Source organism: Aquila chrysaetos, chromosome 4, assembly GCF_900496995.4.
Source record: "Aquila chrysaetos chrysaetos chromosome 4, bAquChr1.4, whole genome shotgun sequence".
Classification (NCBI taxonomy): domain Eukaryota; kingdom Metazoa; phylum Chordata; class Aves; order Accipitriformes; family Accipitridae; genus Aquila; species Aquila chrysaetos.
This window is the reverse complement of record NC_044007.1, coordinates 25,360,707-25,379,938: the sequence shown is the minus strand read 5'-3', so window position 1 is coordinate 25,379,938 and position 19,232 is coordinate 25,360,707. Positions and strand designations below refer to the sequence as shown.

The 19,232-nt window shown below is 47.8% G+C and overlaps 1 protein-coding gene across 1 annotated transcript in view; it reads left to right on the top strand.

The window, feature by feature from the left end:
* The first annotated feature begins 11,012 nt into the window (after positions 1-11,012).
* The window catches only part of SDC2 (syndecan 2), a 59,933-nt gene continuing 51,713 nt past the window's right edge, over positions 11,013-19,232 (top strand). Inside the window, exon 1 of the mRNA XM_030012271.2 lies at positions 11,013-11,397. Coding sequence (XP_029868131.1) covers positions 11,338-11,397 — 60 coding nt within the window. The 5' untranslated portion in view covers positions 11,013-11,337. The remainder of the gene's footprint in view (positions 11,398-19,232) is intronic.

Here is a 19,232-nt window from a genome sequence, read left to right as displayed (position 1 = left end):
TTAATTACTGTTCCCAATGCAGTATTTTAACAAAACACTGGAACGGACACAGTTCCAGCAAGCTGATGCCCGGTGATGGGACACTGCAGCAGTGCAGCCATGACTTTGATGTTGGCTGTTTTAATTCTTTTTTATTTCGTACTATTAATCCATTTTTTGGCCCACTTTGAAAAGATGCCTTTGCAAACACAGTAAAAGGAGATCTCTAAGATTTTCCCTGATTTAGTATAAATTTATTACTAAAAGAGGTCCCATGTAGATTTGGATTCAAAATATGTCACTCACAAAAAAAGACGGTCTTTCTGCGAGGGGTCTCCCCGTCTGTGACCTGTTGCTGTACAAGGACACTCTCCTGGCTAGCCTTGGAGCTGAGGGTTAGCACAATGATTGGCTGCTCCAGGCAACGCTTGCAATTAATCCACCTATTAAATTAAACCCATTGTGTTTGCTTCTAAGCCTTTTCCTGACCTTTGATATACGTCTTGACTTCTGGTCCTGCCTAGAACCATTGGGAGGTTCCTCTGGCTCACACCTTCTCCGGGTTCTTCCCTGATCCATGACCACGTACATATTCTTGCTGCCTCCGGGGGGCTCACACAGAGCACAGGGCAGGTCAGATGTGCCCCAGGTAGCCAGCGGCTACCTACATTGAAGGACCTCATGCTGTGCATCTCTCTAGCCAATGGCATACACTTCCCTGCCACCCATGGTCTCAACCCCCTGCAGCCAGCCAGCCTGGGCACGTGCCACCCCAGTGAGCAACACAGTCTGGCACAGGGGTGCTCACAGCTAGCGCTACCATTGCAACAGGACAACCAAAACCTCTGCCTTCCTCAAACTGTGCAGCTGGACACCCTCCAGGTCATTCTCCCTTTTATGCCTGAGGCTTTGCACCTCTGTTGTCACACTCACTTGATCTCCTTGGCTGGAGGAGGAAAGATCCAAAAAATCTGCGGGTGTACCATCTGCACTATTGCCCAGAATTATACCAGAGTATTGACAGCCACAAGACTCCAGCCAAGTGCAGCCAAATCATGGAAATGCTAAGACTACATGGGGCAGGAGAAGTCTGAACTATCTGGTAGCAGAAGAGCATCCAGCCCAATGTGCAAGGGAAAGGTGACAGCCTCGCTGTGCCACTCAAGCTGGAAATTACATCTGTGAGGGTGCAGTACCGTCCACTGAGAGACATAATGGGGGCAGTCCCTGGCCGATGCACAAGTCGTCCCTGTTTTGAGGAGTGAGGCTGTGTTATCACAAGCACTTTGACCATGGCTAGGTACCTGTTATTCTTGTCACTCGGGGAATCTGAACTGCAGGTGCCTAAGGCTGCATGGGGATGACAAGGCAAGTCCTGCAGCCGAGGACATTGCTGTCCTGGCAGATGCATCCTGCAGCCAAGGCCATTGCTGTCCCGGCAGCCGCATCCTCCCATGAGCCAGGGAACCACTCCTGCTGCTCTGCAGTGGATGGCTTCTTTGGCAGCTCAAGGGACTGTGAATAATTCTTTTGAGCTCCTGCCACCAGTGCCAAAGTGTGATCAGTACGCAATGACGCCAGTGACATAGTCTGAACCTTCTCCTGCTTCGAGTGGCTGGGTTTGAACAACAGCGACAAGAGGGAGCCGGGATGTAGGGGACATTCAAAAGGACTCCTTCACACAGACCCTGTGACAGGAACGCAGTCACCCCATCAGATCACAGGACAGTGTTGCACACAGGTCATGTGTTAGGGACATATTGTCCTGGCATCCCCATCTTGCCCCGGCTCATGTGACGGGCGCATCTTCTTGTTGTGCTTCCCTCATGCCATCGCACAGCCAGATGCGGACCTCAGCCTCGAGCAGGCTGACTCCCAGCATCTTGCCGCAGGGCTTTTGCCCATGCCCAAAGCAAAAGGCAGTTGGGGCAATTACTCACCCTGGTCATCACTACTGGGGTGATGCCTGGGGCAAAAATGTGCCTTCAAGATGTCCATAGTGCTGGACCGGGAGCCTCAGCAGCCGGGGTCCCCCAGCAGGACATGGCATGTGTGGTGGCTGGGGCACGCAGCACTGTCCCCTGTGACGTGGCCACGTTTTCACTTCTCACCAATAACTCCTTTGCTGTTCTTTCTTGTATATTAATAAGCTTCATCTCCTCCGTGGTGGATTTAATGGAGGGTTAACTGCTTGGTGCTTTTGTTCAAAAAGACATCAGAAGCTTCAAATACTTGATCACTCTATCTCAGCAACTGGGGTCTGCAAAACTGTCTGGGGATTATCCTGAGGATGAGGGTAAAATCTTGCCCTTGGAGAGGTCAAATGAGAATTTTACCATAGATTTTATCATATCCCTGGAGCTGTGATTTTCCCCACTGAGATTACTAGCACTTCAACTGGGTGCTCAGTTAGAAAGACCGCACATGACGCTGTCTGACTGGTGTTTAGCTTTTCTGCTTCCAAGTCTGGCTTGACCTAGGACGAGAGCTGGGAGTGGAGGGGAGGAAGGGGAGACAGGCTGGGCAGGAAACAGCGTCCAGTGAACTTTTACAAACCTTAAACAACTGCAGTTGGCTGGGATTCAGTGTGTGAGATGGACCAAGGTTCAGGGTGATTTATTTTATCTGGAATTGTTTCACGTCTCTGGATGTAATGTGTGGGGTTGGCTCCCCCACCGAAAGAAAGTAGGCCTTCCAAAGAAGGCTTTCAAAACGATCATCCATTTATCTGTAGTGCAGCATTCGCCTTCTCTGCATTCACAAATTTGGAACTAATTCCCTGTACGACACAGCATTTAATGAGTTTGTCTCCTGAGTTCTGCAAAGCATTTAAAATCCTTTTGATGGCATTTTCTCTTTAGTAATTAATGTCTTATCAGTGAGTTTTGCAGAGAACAATGGTCTGATTCTCCTCCGATGCCATTTTACATCTCTGTAGCTTCACTGACTACAAATGAGTTACTCCTGCTTTGCATAGTGGGAGAGGAGAATTAAGACCTTAAGCCTACCACTATTTAATCACATTCTTTGAACTCATCTTCTCTCATTCAGAATTTGTCCTTTGCTCGCAGCCCTGCATAATTCCCATTTTACTATCATTAGAAAGCTGGTCATTATTGAGAATATGTGTACTACCCTTTGATTTCAGAAACCCCACATGAGGGATGCTCCAGCCAGGGGAAGCCCCCCACCGCATTGCCTCATGGCGGTAGGTGGTGGCTCTTCTCCTCATCTGGGTGTCAGCCTTCCCTCAGGGACTGCTCCACAACCGCTGAGGGACACTGGTCATTATTTCACTTCACCCCTAATAAGCAGCTTCTTCTACATACCTGATGAATTTGCAATTACACTCAAAAAAAGAAAAGTTTGTAAGACAAAACCGAAGCTTTTTCTCTAGCATGAAAAGTCCAGCTGCATTTTCTCATAGAAACAGTCAGACCATAGACTCTCCTTGTACTGCAGACTAATTTGTTTTGATGCTCACAGGATGTATATCCTGAGGTTGGAATAAATATGCTGAAACATGTACGACCTGGACACATCTTTATTTTATTCTTTTGGCTCTGGATCCAGTTCCATCCTGAGAAGGTAAAAACAACACCAACAGAGAGAGAAACAGAAATGCGAAAAACCCAAATAGCTGTGATAAGGCTTGACATAGACACATGCTCACTTGTTGTCGGAATATATGTTTATTTTAAATATATTTATTTATTTATATCTGAACAATAAAGTATGAGCTGGCAAGAGGTAGCAGATACAGTTTTAAAATGCTTTCATCAATTATACACAAATCTGGACTAACTTTAGCATGCTCAGTGTATTATATGGGCAAGTCCTGCAGTATCTGTTTACTCCTATAAGTTAGGAGGCAGTAAGTGGTGCAACTAAGTCCAGTGATTTTTTCATGTGTGCAAGCATTACTCATATGGGTACAGATTTCCAGGGCCAGACAACAGAAATTAGTTAACACAAGTGTAACATGTTGTGCATTATATTTTAACAGTAACATTAAGAGAACCTTTGCTATAAAAACATTTAAGCTATAAAGCAAAGTGCTTGGAGTTGAGAAACATCAGAATTAAGGTTGTCCTTGCAGCTAATGCCTTATGATACCATCTTTAATTACAGCCGTCTTTGTCATTGTCTCCGTAGCTTTCAACTTCTGCAACAAAACGCTGCACGGATCTTACTGACAACATTATCTCTCACTACACAGCCTATTATTTATGCTGATCAGCCAATGCAGAGTGTTGGGGCAGACAGACATCTTCCCATTGCTATTTGCTGACAGCAGAGGAACGTGGAGCCTTACGTCCGGTGGTGGTAATTTCGAGGTCTGGAGGAGAACGCGGTTGCCCAATGATGGGCAGTTATCATCTTGTCTTTGGCAGGACCGCCTCCCTCCCCTTCTTCTCCTGGCCACCCTGGGCACTGCATTGCCCTGCTTTCCTCCCTCGCTGCCCCTGCAGGTATCGCCTACCGTGGATCTGATGCCCTGGCACTCACCCCTCTGTGCCAACGCCTTCCTCCGCCCTCGCTCTTGTCCTTCTCCCACCGTGCGGCTGCCTCTCCATATCCCCCCTCTTCCTCCTCTCTCTCCAACTCTTACAACCACTGCCCCTCTTTTTATTCCTCCACGAGTAAATCAAATTCCCTTCTCTTCCCCCTCGCTGCGCAGGCACACACAGCAGACCTTGTCTCGCAAGTGCTGAGAGGAAATCTACAGACAGTCCTTTTATTTGGAGACCAACCGCAGAGAGATTTCTGTGGCTCTGAGCTGGAACATGCCCGACCTAGACGGGATTTTTAGATGTCAGAATTTAACAAGTCTCTACCAAGCATGCACAAACTGCAAAGACAGTAATGCTTAGACATGGTCCAAATTTGGGAAAAATTCCCCAAATGTGTTGAAAAGCAAATTTCTGGTGTTTGGTTGACTCCTTTTGCCAAATTTTTGCTCTTTGCTTCCATGCATGGAGGTAAAATGTCTTCTCAGAGAAATGTTTGAAGGAACTTGGCTTGCCATAGACAAAATAACATACTTTCTCCTAACCTTGCTCTTGGATACAGATGCACCATTCTTGATAAAACTTGCAAAACAAAAGTAAAAAGAAACAAATAAAGTCAGCCGGAGGCTGATACCCAGCATAGGAAATTTCAGCTTGATGCATTAAACTTTGGCAAATGTATAAGCAACTGACAACAAGATATAATAATGAAAAAGTGTTGGGCAATCTCTGCACCTATAATTCATAACTCCTACACGTTTTAAGATAATGGAAATTACTCATGTTCATCAGGAATTGAATAGATGCCTCTGTTATTACTTGTATTATTCAGTTAGCAACAGCAGCCAAATGTGTGTCTAACTGACTTTCATTAACTTCAGCAGTATACCTGGCAGAATTAAAATCTATCTCAATTCAACCTTTCCGTATTTTTCTCCTGATGTACTGCATACAAACCTTAACCACGATATCATCTTTTGGGATAATAAACTAAATCAACAATGCATTTCATTTGCAGGGATCATCACGTATGAGACACTTGCAGGTATGCAAATGTCTCAGGCAAATATTGAACCACGGCTCTAAATGAAACTTTCAGCGATAAAGAATTATCTTTTCTATTTTAAAGGTACATTTTCTCCTAATAAAAAAAAAAGAAAGTGTAATAGCCTTGGCTAGAATGGCAGAATGGTAAATTTTACCTGTTCAGGAGGCCAGCACGAAGTGACACTGAATTTCTTATGGCAGTTAACATCCAGAGCCAAAGCTGGGAATATAATGTTTCTTCGGCCAAGCTTCATAATTTTTTGGTGGTCCTAGCTGTCAGTATTGTGTCATTCGCTTTGCTTATGGTGCTTGGTAGGCATCTCTCCCGGAAAAGAGACCCTCAAATCAGCAAGGCACGTATTTTACATTTAAAAGCTTCAGCGACTTGCTGAATAGCAGAGAATGTGACCTGCTCTAGGAGCGCTGCCAAAGCCGGGCTTTAATGCCAGGTGTTAAGGCCATGTTTGAATCTGGATGAGTGACTGGTTGAGATGTCCCCCTCCAGGCAGGGTTCACGGCATTCTGAACGTAACTCTTCTGGAAAGCCAGATAATGCCGTTCCCACCGAGCAGCAGATAACTCCAGATCCCTCCTTGCCTACAGCATCCCCCTCTGCAGCCATTGCTGGAGCGGAGCCCCCAGCCTAGGTCTGTCTCTGTGTCCTTTTGCCTCAGTACTCCTTTTGTTCCACAATGACAAAGACAAACCAGCTTCATTTCCAGGCTTTGCCTGGCCCGCTCCACCCTGCCCACCATCTCTTAGGAGGTTGCTGTCGTGCTTTGCCTGTAATGCCAGCCCTTCTCTTCCGTTTTATTTTCTTCCAGACCACTCCTTATGCAGGGGAGGAACTTGGGGTCTTCACCATCCTTCACCTCCCTCCCTCCCACTATTCTTTTCCACAGAAAATGAACAAAAATATTTTGTTTGCTGAAAGTTTTCTGTTGTCAGTTGTTGCCCAGCTAAGTTGTGGGCCAAGCTCAGACGTTCTGTTGCATGCATATAAAGGCTGGCATTATAAACCACCTTATAAACCACATACAGTCCAGCTGTATGGCCCCGGCAGTGCCACAGAAGACACAACAAGCACTGGTTGCTTAATGGTGCCCTTAGCTCCTGCCATGCTGCTGTTTCAGCTATCAGGGAGCACCCAGTTCTGTGCAGACATATTTTGTATTTCATATCTAACCAAAATAAACAGATAGATGGAATAAAAAATAAATAACCTGCGTAAGTCTATGATTCAGAAGCTGCATAGCAGAAGAAGCCTTTGAATCAAAAAGAAACAAAGATGTCTCAGGGTATTTTGGGGATGCTTAGAAGAGGTATCCTTGGAACAAGAGCCTATGGAAGAGGGATGCATGTTCATGTAATTACACTGTTAAGAACTGATGCAGAAAAGAACCATTCAGTGACCTGTTACCAAAATTTGCTGCCACATCTCCTGTGGTTCAATGGTCCCATGAGCATCAGTCCCATCCTACCACATCCCTGAATTCAGATTATAATACAGAAATGAACTCGACTGCACTTGCAAATATTTAGTGAGACATTTTTATAGAGGAAGAGATGGGTAGTTCTGTTGTTCTTAAATTAGAAGCACAAAATTTGGGAGTAATAAATCTCACTCTGAAGTGTCCTACCAACATATTTTAGCAAGTTTATTTCAGATCATTGCCGGCATGGGTTCAAACAGATTTAATGTCAGCTGCTTTCTTCCTTTTCACAGGTTCTGCTCCTCTTTGAATAAGTTATTTGGGAAAATTTGCCACCTCTTATGACCTTTGAATGTGATGCCAAGGCTATTCCATCCTGGGCACAAATACAGCCACTGATCATTTATACAACAAACATCAGCTCCAGCCAACGCCACCTCATCACCCACTTGACTGCAGCGTGCGGCTCAGGGTTTTGCTGTGCTCGCTCGTGCTTTGGGCCAAGTGTTCTCAATCACGCCTTGTATTATCGGCCAAATCCTAATGGAGAAATGGCATTATTAGGAGCTCTCCTCCCCATGTAGATCTCTTTCCTTAGCCCTGCTGGTTGTGGAAGTCACCTGGAGGACTTGGCTAGGCAGAAATGAATGCTTGGGAAGCACTCGGGAACTTGTTAAGCACACTTATCCTTAACGGTGCCTTGGCAGCCATAGGCTGGAAATCTTTTTCCCAAGATTTCCAAACTTGCTTTTTGCACAGCTCCCATCTCTTTCTAACCATGACTCTTCCCTAAAACACCAGTAACTCCATGGCAAATCCCACTAAAAGCATCCTGCAAAGCCCCATCTGTGCTCTGAGGTACTCCTAGCTTTGGAAATATTTGCGTTTGTGTGAAGTCACTTGGTGGTTTGACTGCACAGTGCAAATGAGCCAGAGCTGGGAACACAGGCTACAAATCCAGAAGGTTTATTTCCCCCTAGGGGAGACCCAGAGCTGAATTTTCAAATTTGGTGGACATTTGGGTTATAGCTGGGGCTTTTCTGTAGTTGATAACTACATTGCACATGCTACACATGAGGTCCTCTCACATCCTTCCAGCATATGACACATTTTGTAAAAAAAAAAAGGCCTTCGGTGAAGTTTGTCCCTTAATCCCAGTCCAGCCTGGTTTGACTCGATGTTGGGGTTGTGATCGGGTGGCTGGTGCCCACTGGAGGCCTGGGGGGAGTCGGGGTGGCACAAAGGCAGCGCGGTGATCGCTGCCTGACAGTCTGCATCAGAAACGCCCAGGCCTGCAGCTTTCTCTTGGCAGCTCTGTCTCATCGCCTGGCTTCCATTACCCTCTCATTGCAGTTCTTATTACATAATTCCTTTGGGTTAAAAACACTTGGTTTCAGCTTCATGCTGGGCTTTCCACTTGCCTCTGTCCCTATAAAATCAGGGTGACAAGAGGAGCCAGTGCTGGAGCACTTGGCTATGAGCCAAGGTAAGCACAGCTGTTCTCCATGGGACCAGGCGTGGAAATGCTCCTACCACAGTATGGTGCTCCTAGCTGGAGGGCTCAGGAGTGTGGGGAGGCAGCAAGTGGATCCCAAGACAATCTTCTGTTATTTCTGTGACCTACAAGGGTTATTTCTTTTCTCGTCTTTCCTCCTCACGCTCATTTCTATCTTTCCAAATCATCTGTCTGGCTTCTGGTCTTCAGTTCTGCTCCTTCTAGTGTTAGTGCGTATGCTTAGCTTCATGCCTGCCATCAGAGATTGCCCCTGCACAGATTTAAGGATGAGTGTAGGCATTTGGCGGTTTTGCAGGTCTTAGCCCCGAGTCCTTCATGGGCGCTGCCCATATGGATACTCGTGGTCCATGAGGAGCCCATTAGCTGCTATTGTCTTTGCCTGAGGAAGGCCTTCCCTTTGCTGGTTGCAGATGATATTTTGGTCTTTGATATAGATTCTACCAAGTACGTAAATCCCTGATAATCATGGATTGTAACATGAAAGAAAATGTGAGCTTGTTTATTTGTTAAAGACATGCCTGAAAGGTCTGAACGCTAAAAAAACACCCTACTGTAGTAAATCACCTGCCCCTTGGTGTCTGACAACCCTTAGGATGCTTCCTGTACTCAGCTTCTCTGTCTTCACATTCATTCTTTTATGTTATTTGTTTCTAATGTGGCGTTCTGTTTTCCTGCTGTTAAGGATCCCGCCAGCATAAGGAATGCTATTTCTGGTTTCCGCTTTGACTTAGGACAAGTTGCAACCTCTTTATCTCTCCCATCCCTGCAGACGGGGGTGCCTTTAAGACCCCGTGCCTATGTGAGGTCCTACAGATTTGGCCGAACCGGAGTTTTCCTCCCTTTGCTTCACTGCACTTCACTCACCCACATCAAACAGCGCTGAAATTGTTGGTTAGTTGGATTGCAATCCCACCCCTAGGAAGGGGATACACAGAATCGTGTCCTAAGTATTTGCAACATACTTTGAAGGAGAAGGATTATATTGAACAATCTGTTTAATATAAGGAATATATTATACAATCTGTGCGTGACACCCACGAGGAGCAGACCACTGAAAATCTGATAAGATTTCAGTGGGGAACGCAGCCTAAAAATCAATGACACAGCACGTCCGGAAGGTGGATCTAGAAATAGCAAGCACGTTAACTGTTGAGAGGTGTCACGTTCCTGGGACTGGGTGGCATGCAGCGAGAGCACTCCAGGCATTGCCACCTACCCCACTGGGGACAAGGGTCCTGCCACTTCCCAGCACAGAGCCAGCTGCTGCACCCACACTGCACAGGGATCTCCAGGGATGCGTGTTTGCCTGGGAGGGGCTGGGAAAGTGATGAGTGGGGTGAGAGATTGCTTGTGCCAAATTCACTTTATTTTCCTACATGGCATTCCTGTTTTGATAGGAAAGCAACCAGAGCGGGAACTGAAGACGGTTGTGATCTCAACACCACCCATCAGCTGAAGCACTCACAGAGCACAGGGCAAGCAAGGCGAGGGGCATGGAAGAACATCTGCCCAGAGAATCTCCCTGGGCTCTTCTTGCCCCCTCCAGGGCCGGGGTCCTCTAAAGAGGGATAGGTTTTGCTAAAGCAAAAGAGACCATTACGGTCCTTGTGACCATTTGACTTGGGCTATAAAACGCTGCCTGCAGCCTTCTGAATTAAACCACAAGTGGTAATTTGTAAGAGAGACTGATATGTTTTGCTTTCTTGGTTATTGCTCCTTTTCCGTGTCCAATGACTGATGTAATATACGGACACGTTCAGCGGTGGAAACATGCTGGCATAGGCAAGCGGATCGGGCTGAGGCTCCTAAGCTCTGCAATACCACCATTTTCCCCAGTTGAGAAATACCATGGACTAGTCATAGCAAGACTTCTTGTTTTGGCTTCTGGAGCACACATTCCTGGTGCTGTCAATTCCTGCAATATTTATTTTGAAGACATAGCTCCTGGATCCATTCAACTAGGTGCAAATCGCAGCTGCCTCTTACTCGCCACCCCCTCACCCCTAAAAGTTTCTAGTCTTCCTGTTGAGGGAGAAAAGTCCAAAAAAAAGAAATCTTGGGGCAGAAAGCCAAGTGGGGATCCAAACGGGCTGGCATTTTGGGGCAACCCCCCCTCCCCGTGATTTTTAACCCCTCCGTCCCGTTTTTTCCGACACTTGACGCTGCCTCCCAGGCTAACTCGGGAGGGCGGCGCGGAGCAGCGATGCGAAATCCGGCGGCAGAGCGCTAAAAACACGCGGCAGCGGCCAGATTTCCCTTGAAAAGAGGGAGCCTTTCCACGTCCCCGCTTTTATGCCGGGCCAGCCCTCGCTCCGTCGACCCGCGGCGCTGCTCATGTTTTCCACTGGGGGGGAGGACGAGAGAGGGGAGACCGAGGCGGAGGAGGAGGAGGAGGAGGAGGAGGCGGAGGAGGAGGCGGGGGGGAGGAGTGGGGGGAAAGTTGCTTGAATTTGCGAGGGGCGAGAGCCGGCGGCGGCGGCGCGCCGCCTCCTTCCACTGGCTGGGGGAGCTGCCAATCTGTGTTGTAATCCTGCAGGAATTTCTGCGGGGTTTAACTGGGAGCCGCGCCGCCGCCGCCGCGCACTCGGGGCGGAGGGAGGGCGGCGGAGCCGGCAGCGCGCAGCCTGCAGCCCGGGCGCCCCAGCGCCGCGCAGCATCGGGCCCGCCGGGCAGCGGCGGAGCGGAGCGGAGCGCGGAGAGGAGCGGAAGGAGCGCGGCGGTGCGGAGGGCGCCCGCGGCCCTGCCCCGCGCCCCCCCGGGCGCTGCCGAGCGCCGCCGCCGCCCCCCCCCCGCCCCGGTTTCTCCTTTGTGCCCGGCCCCAGGCGGCCGCCGCGCCGGCTCCGCGGGAATAATGCGGGGCGTGTGGCTAGCGCTCACCGTCAGCTTCGTGGCCTGCGCCTCCGGGCAGCCGGTGAGTGCCGCGCTGGGCGGAGGGGAGCGGGGACGCGGGGGACGGGGGGGCGGCAGCCCCGCGGGGCGCGGCGGGACGGGACGGGACTGGACGGGACGGGGGCGGCCGCCTCGGCTCCGTCTGCCGAGCGCGGGGCGCGCAGCCCCGGCCCCGCCCCGCGGCATCGCCGCCCGCCGGGACGGCGGACCGGTTCGCGGGGGCATCTGTTGATAGCTGAGCGCTCTGCAAACAGGAGACACCCCCCCTCCAAAAAAAAAAAAAAGAGACCCCCCCCAAAAAAACCCGAAGCACCCTGCCGCCCTCCAGCGAGCCTCATCCCAAGTTTGCCGCGACGACCCAGCCGCCTGCCGGCCCCGGAGCCCCCCCCGGTGCCTCTTTCCCTGCCGTCCCGGAGGAGGGGGGGGCTGCGCGGCGGCGCGGGGTTGGGTCCGGGAGCCCTCGGGGCGCTGCGTCCCGCGGGGCTTTGTAGCCGTCCCGGCCCAGCACCGGGAGCCGCCGGGCCGCACCGCGGGCGGCGAGGCGGGAGCGTCTCCTTGCAAAGTCACCCCTTCCCGGCCGGTTGCTACAAAGAGGAAGAAAAAAAAGCAGTAACTGCCGTCGGCTGCGCGGCTCAGGACTCCCCAGAACCTTCGGGTACGCCGCGCTGCTGCGCCTCTCCTTGCGCGGGCGCGCAGCGCTGCGCGCCTCCCGGCCAGCCGCCGGTCCCGGCCCCGGAGGCGCCGGTGCCGGCTCCGCAGAGCCCGAGCCTGCCGCTCGCCCCCGCCAGCCCTTCCCCGACGGGCTTGCTGCGAGATGCTCGGGATAATGCCGCTGTTTACACTTTTTCCGAGCCACAAGTGTATTTGCTGACCGGGGACCTCTGCTTAATGCAATTAACTCGGTTGCCGGGATTTGTACCTCTGGAAAGCCACTCTCCGGCGAAGCGCTCCCACCCTTTCATGTCACGGAGCCCGTGAAGGCCGGCGAGAGGGTTTTAGTCTTTACCGTCGGTGGATCTGAGATTGTCTTGAGGGAAGGGGGCATGCGGGTGACACTGTTGCAGTGTTTGGGCAAATAGTAGGAAATAATAAATTGAGGTTTCAGTATGAAATTAAAAAACCATGACAATTTAATCCAATTAAAATGAGCCGCTCCACTGAACTAAATATGTCACTAGCTTGGGTTAACTTTTGAAGTTGTCTAGCTATTGTATAAATTAGCCCAGTCACAGCCTTCCTGAAATCTGGCTCATCATTAGGGATTTCTAAGGATACAATGGCAAAACACTTTTCTTAAGGACTAATTAAAAAAGGGTAGCGAAGAACACAGACTCCTGTTTCCGCTAAGCGTAACTGCACTGCAGAAACACCCTTGGCTAATGAGGTACAATACACTTTAATTTTATAGAAATGCTGTTATTACGAAGTTCTCTGATGGTGTAGTAACTATTAAACTGCCACAGTAATTAGTATAGTATTAAGTTTTATGGGTTTTTGCCTTAGGATGAGCACGCTGCGGCAGCGTGAGGCGGATTGTCGGGGCGTACCGGGGCAGCGTGGTTCGGGGGGCAGGAGGGAGAGCGAGGCGGGGGGAGCCTGCCTGGCTCTGGTGCAGCGCCCTTGCTGCTGCCAGAAAGTTGTGGAGAGATTGGAAAAGTAAAGGGAGGGTGTTTTTTTTCTTTTCTATTTTTTTTTCCCTCCTCTTTTTTTTTTTTTTTTTTTTTCTTTCACTATGTCTGGCAGCAGCTACATGGTCCCTTAAGGTAGGATTTTGTAGACGCATCTCTGGGAAAAGATAGATGCCAAATCTGTTGTCTCTGCAGAAGGCTGTCCTGGTCATAAGAGGAATTTTATATGGATGCTTAAAAAACCCCTGCTAGCTCTGCAGAGCACTGTCAAGTGGGTTTAGCTCTGAATTTCTTCCCCTTTGTTTGATTCTGCTGTTTATTATTTAGGCAAAGCTGTAAGGTAAAAATCTCGTTTCTGATGAAGTAAATTATCCAGGAGTTTTTTGGGCAGTGGGAGGGGAAGACAGCAGGAGATTTTGTTTCCTAAAGCAACGAGTTCCCCGTGTTTGCGTCATATAACCAACAAACCTCTTTATTGGTGTGGGCCAAGTAGATGTCAGAGCCATGTTAAAAATGTACTGGAAATGAGACCTGCCACTGAACCTGGGAGCAGTTTGTCCATGCTGGCTGCACGCTTTGTGTGCCCTGACACGGGCTGTCGCGCCGCAGATGGGCTCTGCTCTGCCGTGCCAGCTCCCCTGGGGGAGCAGCCCTTTGGGGACACGGGTGGGATGCAGGGGGGTGAGGGGGAGCCCAACCTGTTCATGCCAACCTGTGCGCGGTGGCAGGCGTTGCCCACATCAAAGCTGGTGGATCACAGCCAGGGCTTGTGGGGTGGTTTGCTGCCATCAGCGCAGCGCCCGGTGAGACGTCAGATTAGAGCGGGGTCCGGTAACCCCGGCGGGCATGGAGGATTCACCCAGGCTTGGCTGAATGGCAAAAAGTGTGCTTTTTAGCTACCTTGAAAGTTTCCTGGTTTGCTTTCAGGAGAGGGAAAGAGAGCGACATGAAACCCCTGGAAAGAAAAGGCAAACTCTGTAAGTGAAAGGCCTGATGTGCCTTTTAAAAGGTTGGGTCCGGTCCTGATGATAGCGGGAGTCGGCTCTTGCTGATTTTAATAGCAGCAGAGAGCAGCGCCAAGTATCCAGCTGTACTTGTCAGCTCCCATTCGGAAGAGGCTGATAAACCTTTCCGTTTCATCCTGGTTCGCAGCAGTGGGACGACTGGTTTTCCAGAGCTTGTGTGATGGTCTAATCCTCTCTGCAAGCCCAAGCGCCTTTTGGGAAACTTTGCTGGCTAGCAGGTTGTGCTGTGTACCGTAGCGTTATAGTGCTGCTCTCCTAACAGAAGGTTAATTGCAGCTCTCCTTGTGAGGTTTCTGGAGTCTGGAGACTTTGCTTCACATCAGCAATGCCTGTGCGTGGCGTTGGTTTTTAGGCTTTTAGTAAAATAGAGGACTGGGGCATCAACATCAACTGGGTGGTCTTTCTGTTTCTTCTGTACGCATCTAAGCACTGATTTGTTGGCATAAATGTAGTTATTGAAGGATGATCCAAGGGTAATATTTGGTATATTTTTTCAGAAGTATTTAGTATTTTAGAAAAATGATGCTGTAATTTTCCTGCATTTGTTTCTAATGGTTACTTTGCTTTTGGAATTTGGAAAATTGATAGTGTGTTGGAGAGGAGGAATGTTGTTTTATTTTGAAAAAGGCAGCGAGGCTTTGGAGATAGTAATTAGAGGCGAAGAGGGAAGAAGGGCTGAAGAGATAGGTGGCGTTTCAGATTTATATGCTGTGCATGTCTCTCCTAAGCGTGTTAAATCTGCATTGCCAAGTAAGTTCCAAAGAAAGGTAGGAAGCTTTTTTAGTCTTGATTTATTTCCACCCTTCCCCAACTCACGTGAGCTTTTTCTTCTCACTGTAGAATTAATAAATGTTCGTCCATTGCTTTTTGTGGCTTGGCAGCCCCTGGAATCAGCCAGCAGCATCTGCCACGGCTGCTTCCCTTGCTCTGGCTGAACATCTGGGTGCTCCCATCCAACAGCTGCCTGCACTGCCGTGCACTGGAAATTCGGGGGAGCTCTGGGTTTTGCCACTAGTCTCAGGTATTATGATTCTGGTGCTGCAATGAAGCTGCCCCTTACCTGGATGTTCTTGGGAGCCATTTTCTGGGAACAGGTTTCCCTCCCAGGTTAGCTTATCTTTCAAAAATTAAAGAACGGATGATTCTTGACCCGAGATCAAACACTGAAGCAGTTTCTCTTTTTAATATCTTAGCCCCGAGGTCTGCACTGGAACTGAATTAATACTCAGGCCTAAAGTGCAGAGATGTTTTCTCTGCATTTTTTTCTAGATCCTTATCGAAGAAATAGATGAGAGCCTTGTCTTCAGGAACAAGTCGGGACAAATATCTCGGGGTTTGAAGTCGGGTACGGGGATTGTGGTTCTTGGGCAGATGATACCTCTGTGGTAGGTTTGAAGCAATTGCTGCAGCTAATGGGATAAAGATGGTGGACTTTAGAGAATGAGCCGTAAGCCTTGGGTTTGTTTGAAGTTTTGATGGATCTAAACTCTGTGGTCCTAATCTTAAATGCAATCTCAGGATGACCAGATCAAGGCCTAATTCCTTGGCTAGCAGAGGTGCGAGTTATGAAAAGCCCCACGTCAAACACACAGCCATGACCTAATGCCTCCAGGGAGGATGGTGGAGAGCTACCTGCCATTCTCGGTGGGGAACGTGGCGTTTTGGCAGGGAGTCCTGAGCCTGGAGAAGAGCTCATCCCTGCCTGCAGCAGCTGAGCTCCCTGCGGAGCAGCCAGTCGTTTGCAGAGCTCTCCGTTTGCCCTGTTCTTCATGGCCAATTGTCTTTATAAAACATCAAGGAGAGGCATATGGATGGCATTTATTAATTACATTATCTCACCAGATTGACTTTTGCCATTGACCAGTTTAAACATTTTCCTTATGGCAAAGAATTACAGGCTTTAGTAAGGCTCAACGACTGAACAAAGGGCTCTTGTCTAGTTACGGAAAAGTGCTCTTTTGTCTTCTGAATAGATTTGACTGAGTATGATTTTTAACAGAAATGTTGTGTTTGAGACTGGCAAGCTTATTTGAGGCCCCATGTAAGAGCCTACTTGAATGTAAGTCATAAAGATGCCCTCTGTGCTGCCGCATTTGAGAGAGGACGCACAAGTCATGAACAAGCCTTTTGGTCTGCATTCAAGTTGCTTTGCTCTCCGTGTTATAGCAAGCATGAGAGAATTACTGTAGGCTGTTCTGCGAATGGCTTGTTGTTTGGTTATCTTCAGTTCATGCTTACAAGATGATAATAAACTGCTATCTATAATCTTTTCAGGACTAGTAATTTATTCATAGGTTACATGGCACTATTCAGTGATTTGGGAACAAGATTTCTCTTGCTCACGTTGAAGTATAATTTGCAATCTCTCGAGTAAAGACTGCATTAGTGTTTGACCCTGTAATAATGACAGTTCTCTGTACGTATGTTGTTTTCTTGATTAGCTCAGCCCTGAGGGATGCTTTCAAAGCATACTAGATATTTGGGCAGAAATACAAAATACATGTAATCCTCAAAAGTATTGGAAAACTGCAGTAGGAGAAAACACAGCATTTAACAACCGTTTGCAACAAGTACTTTTGCGCTGAACAAATGATTTTTCTTGATGCCTCAAGTAGGGGGTTCATTTAAAGTGAAGTAATGACTAATAGGGCGGTGATGAATCTGCAGAACTTGGCCTTGTCTGTAGATCAGCTATTAGTGTGTCACGTAAGCTGTGCTCAGCTAAAGCCTGAGCTGGACACTCCATCTGAAATCACTATTTTTAGTTTATATATAAACAACTTCTTCAGAAATCTCCCCTCTAAGCTAAATTTTTTGTTCCAAAGGTGAATTGATTTAGGAAAGTTCAAATAAAAACCTGTTTGGCTGTGTTTGAGTTGTGAGCATGAAGATAAATACATACTTTGTACTCTTATTAATGGTAAGGAGACAAAGGGACTTGCAGAAGGTCGAACAGCCTGTGGTATACACAGGAACTGAATTGAAATGTTCAGAAAACAGCATTGTGATTAACAATGAGAATGTATTGTCTGTATTTAAATATTATGTTGTCAGACATGTTTTGTTCCTGCTTGATTAACCATAATAAAGAGTAATTTTCTCTAGAGGTGCTTCCACACTAATGGAGGTCACTTGTCACCTTTCAGATCAGTGTGAAGTGGCCCATCCTTATTTTTTGAAGTGTATTTCAGAAGTGTGACTGTAATGGTCTCGCAGAGCTGTAGGAAACAGTGCTGCTAAAGTAATACAGCCTAGGAGGTGAAGTACTTCCCAGGGAGCAGTTGGGTACATGGCCGGCGTGGCCTCAAGACTAAGGATGTTTCGAGAGAGAAGAAAAAAATGTAATGTACGTGCTGCCACATGAATGAATAACCTAACTAGGTCTTCCATCTCTCCTACGTTCCCCAGGATCATCTCTGGTATGTCTGCTTCTGTCCCTCCATTAGTTATACAAGTAGAAGAAAGCTTTCCTCTTTCTCTGGGCTGAGCTGCATTAATTCCAGCTGTGGTGACTCTGCAGTATCTGTAGGAACAGCTGGCTGGACACAGCAGCTGGAGGGCGCAGCTGTGACCAGCCAAGCCCTGTGCGCTTGATCTCTTTTGGCTTTAAGAGCTGAGTCTTGTTTGCTTTTTGGATGGGGGTCTGCAGGGGAAGGCTAATAATGGGTTTGAATACATGGCGTATCTTGCAGGCTGCGGAGAGGAGAGGTGTCCAGGAGGCAGATTCCTCCTTTGCTGCATTGTTTATCCATGCTTGCTTGGTTGTGGAGATCCCAGAATCACTGTGTCACTTAAACTGATTACTAGGTGAAAGCCTCCACAAAGCCTTTCCCTTTGAATCCCTTTCAAGTGTTGTGCAGTTCTGCGTTCAAATATGCAGGCGCGGAGACATGACATTGATGGTGTTCTTGTTATTTAAAATGAAAACCTGCAAGGGAAGCAAAGTGGAAAGGTGAAGCTGGTTCAAAGTAATGGAAACGCACCATCATTGGGACATCTGAAAATTGAGCTTCCGTTGAATATAAATTTGTGACATTGCATAAATAAAAATAGGTATGGCTTAGCCCTATAAATAACAGTGTATAATTCCTGCAGCAAGGATGTGCATAGAATAACGTTGCTGAGAAACCAGGTTCTGAGTTTTCTGTGGAAGGGGGGTTGCAGAACATCCAGGTCCTGTCCTGGCTGTGGGACTGCATCTCCTTCCAGTCGGGAGCTCAGGGGCACTCGGTACTTGCCACTGGTGGCAGTGCAAGCACAGTAAATGTAAGTGCTTGTGCAGCAAGGAGAAGGAGCATCCACGAACAGAGTGTGTGACTTTTGGTTATGTTAGTAACTGGCTTGTGTCTCATTGTAAGAAGGTGAAAAGTTCTCAAGAACTGCTGTGGCAGCATACAATGTTAGAAGATTAATGCTTTACGATCATTAGTAACTTAAGCATCTGTAGCATGTGGAACTCACAAATCTCTTTCTCCATGGTAGAACAAGAAAGATGACTAGTCCTGGAGGTAGATAGGAAAAGTCACTAAAGTGCCATGTATATCTTCTAAATTCTTGTCTTTGGTGGAGTTGCTTATAATTTTCCAGTCATGTGCTCTTTGATTATTTCTCATCTGTGAAGGCTGATTTTTTTGAATGTAACATCTAAAATGGTATGAAACGAAACTTTTTGGAGTATGTTTGAAATTAAGTGCCCATACAAACTGTCTTCCACAGAGCATACAGTGCTGAGCTCTCTGCAGCTGTTGCAGTTCTAGCTTGGAAGGTCTTTGAAACTTTGCGTGTATATGTGTATTTTACATAGATCTTTATTCTACACAGATCTCTATTTTACATATATTTTTATTTTATGTACTTTTGTGTGTATGTCTTTTACGAAAGGCAGTATGTCTTTCAAGTGTCAGGAGGAGAAATGCCCCGCAGAACATGAGAAGGACTCCCGGTTAAATAGACAGAACAAATTTGCTCTCAAAATTGTCTTAATAATTCTCTTGGCCTGAATTAGGGTGGGAGGAGCAGCTTCTCTGACCTTACCAGGAAAAAAAGCCTTAAACAGAAGGTGGTCTTTACAAACGGTTTTCTTCTTGTTTCTTCACTTGTGATTTAATACAAAAATTTCATAACAGTTTTCCTCCATAAGGATGATTTGATCCGCCGGAGCTCCCACAGGTGCTTGTGGTTTGATTCTCCAACACAGCTTTCCC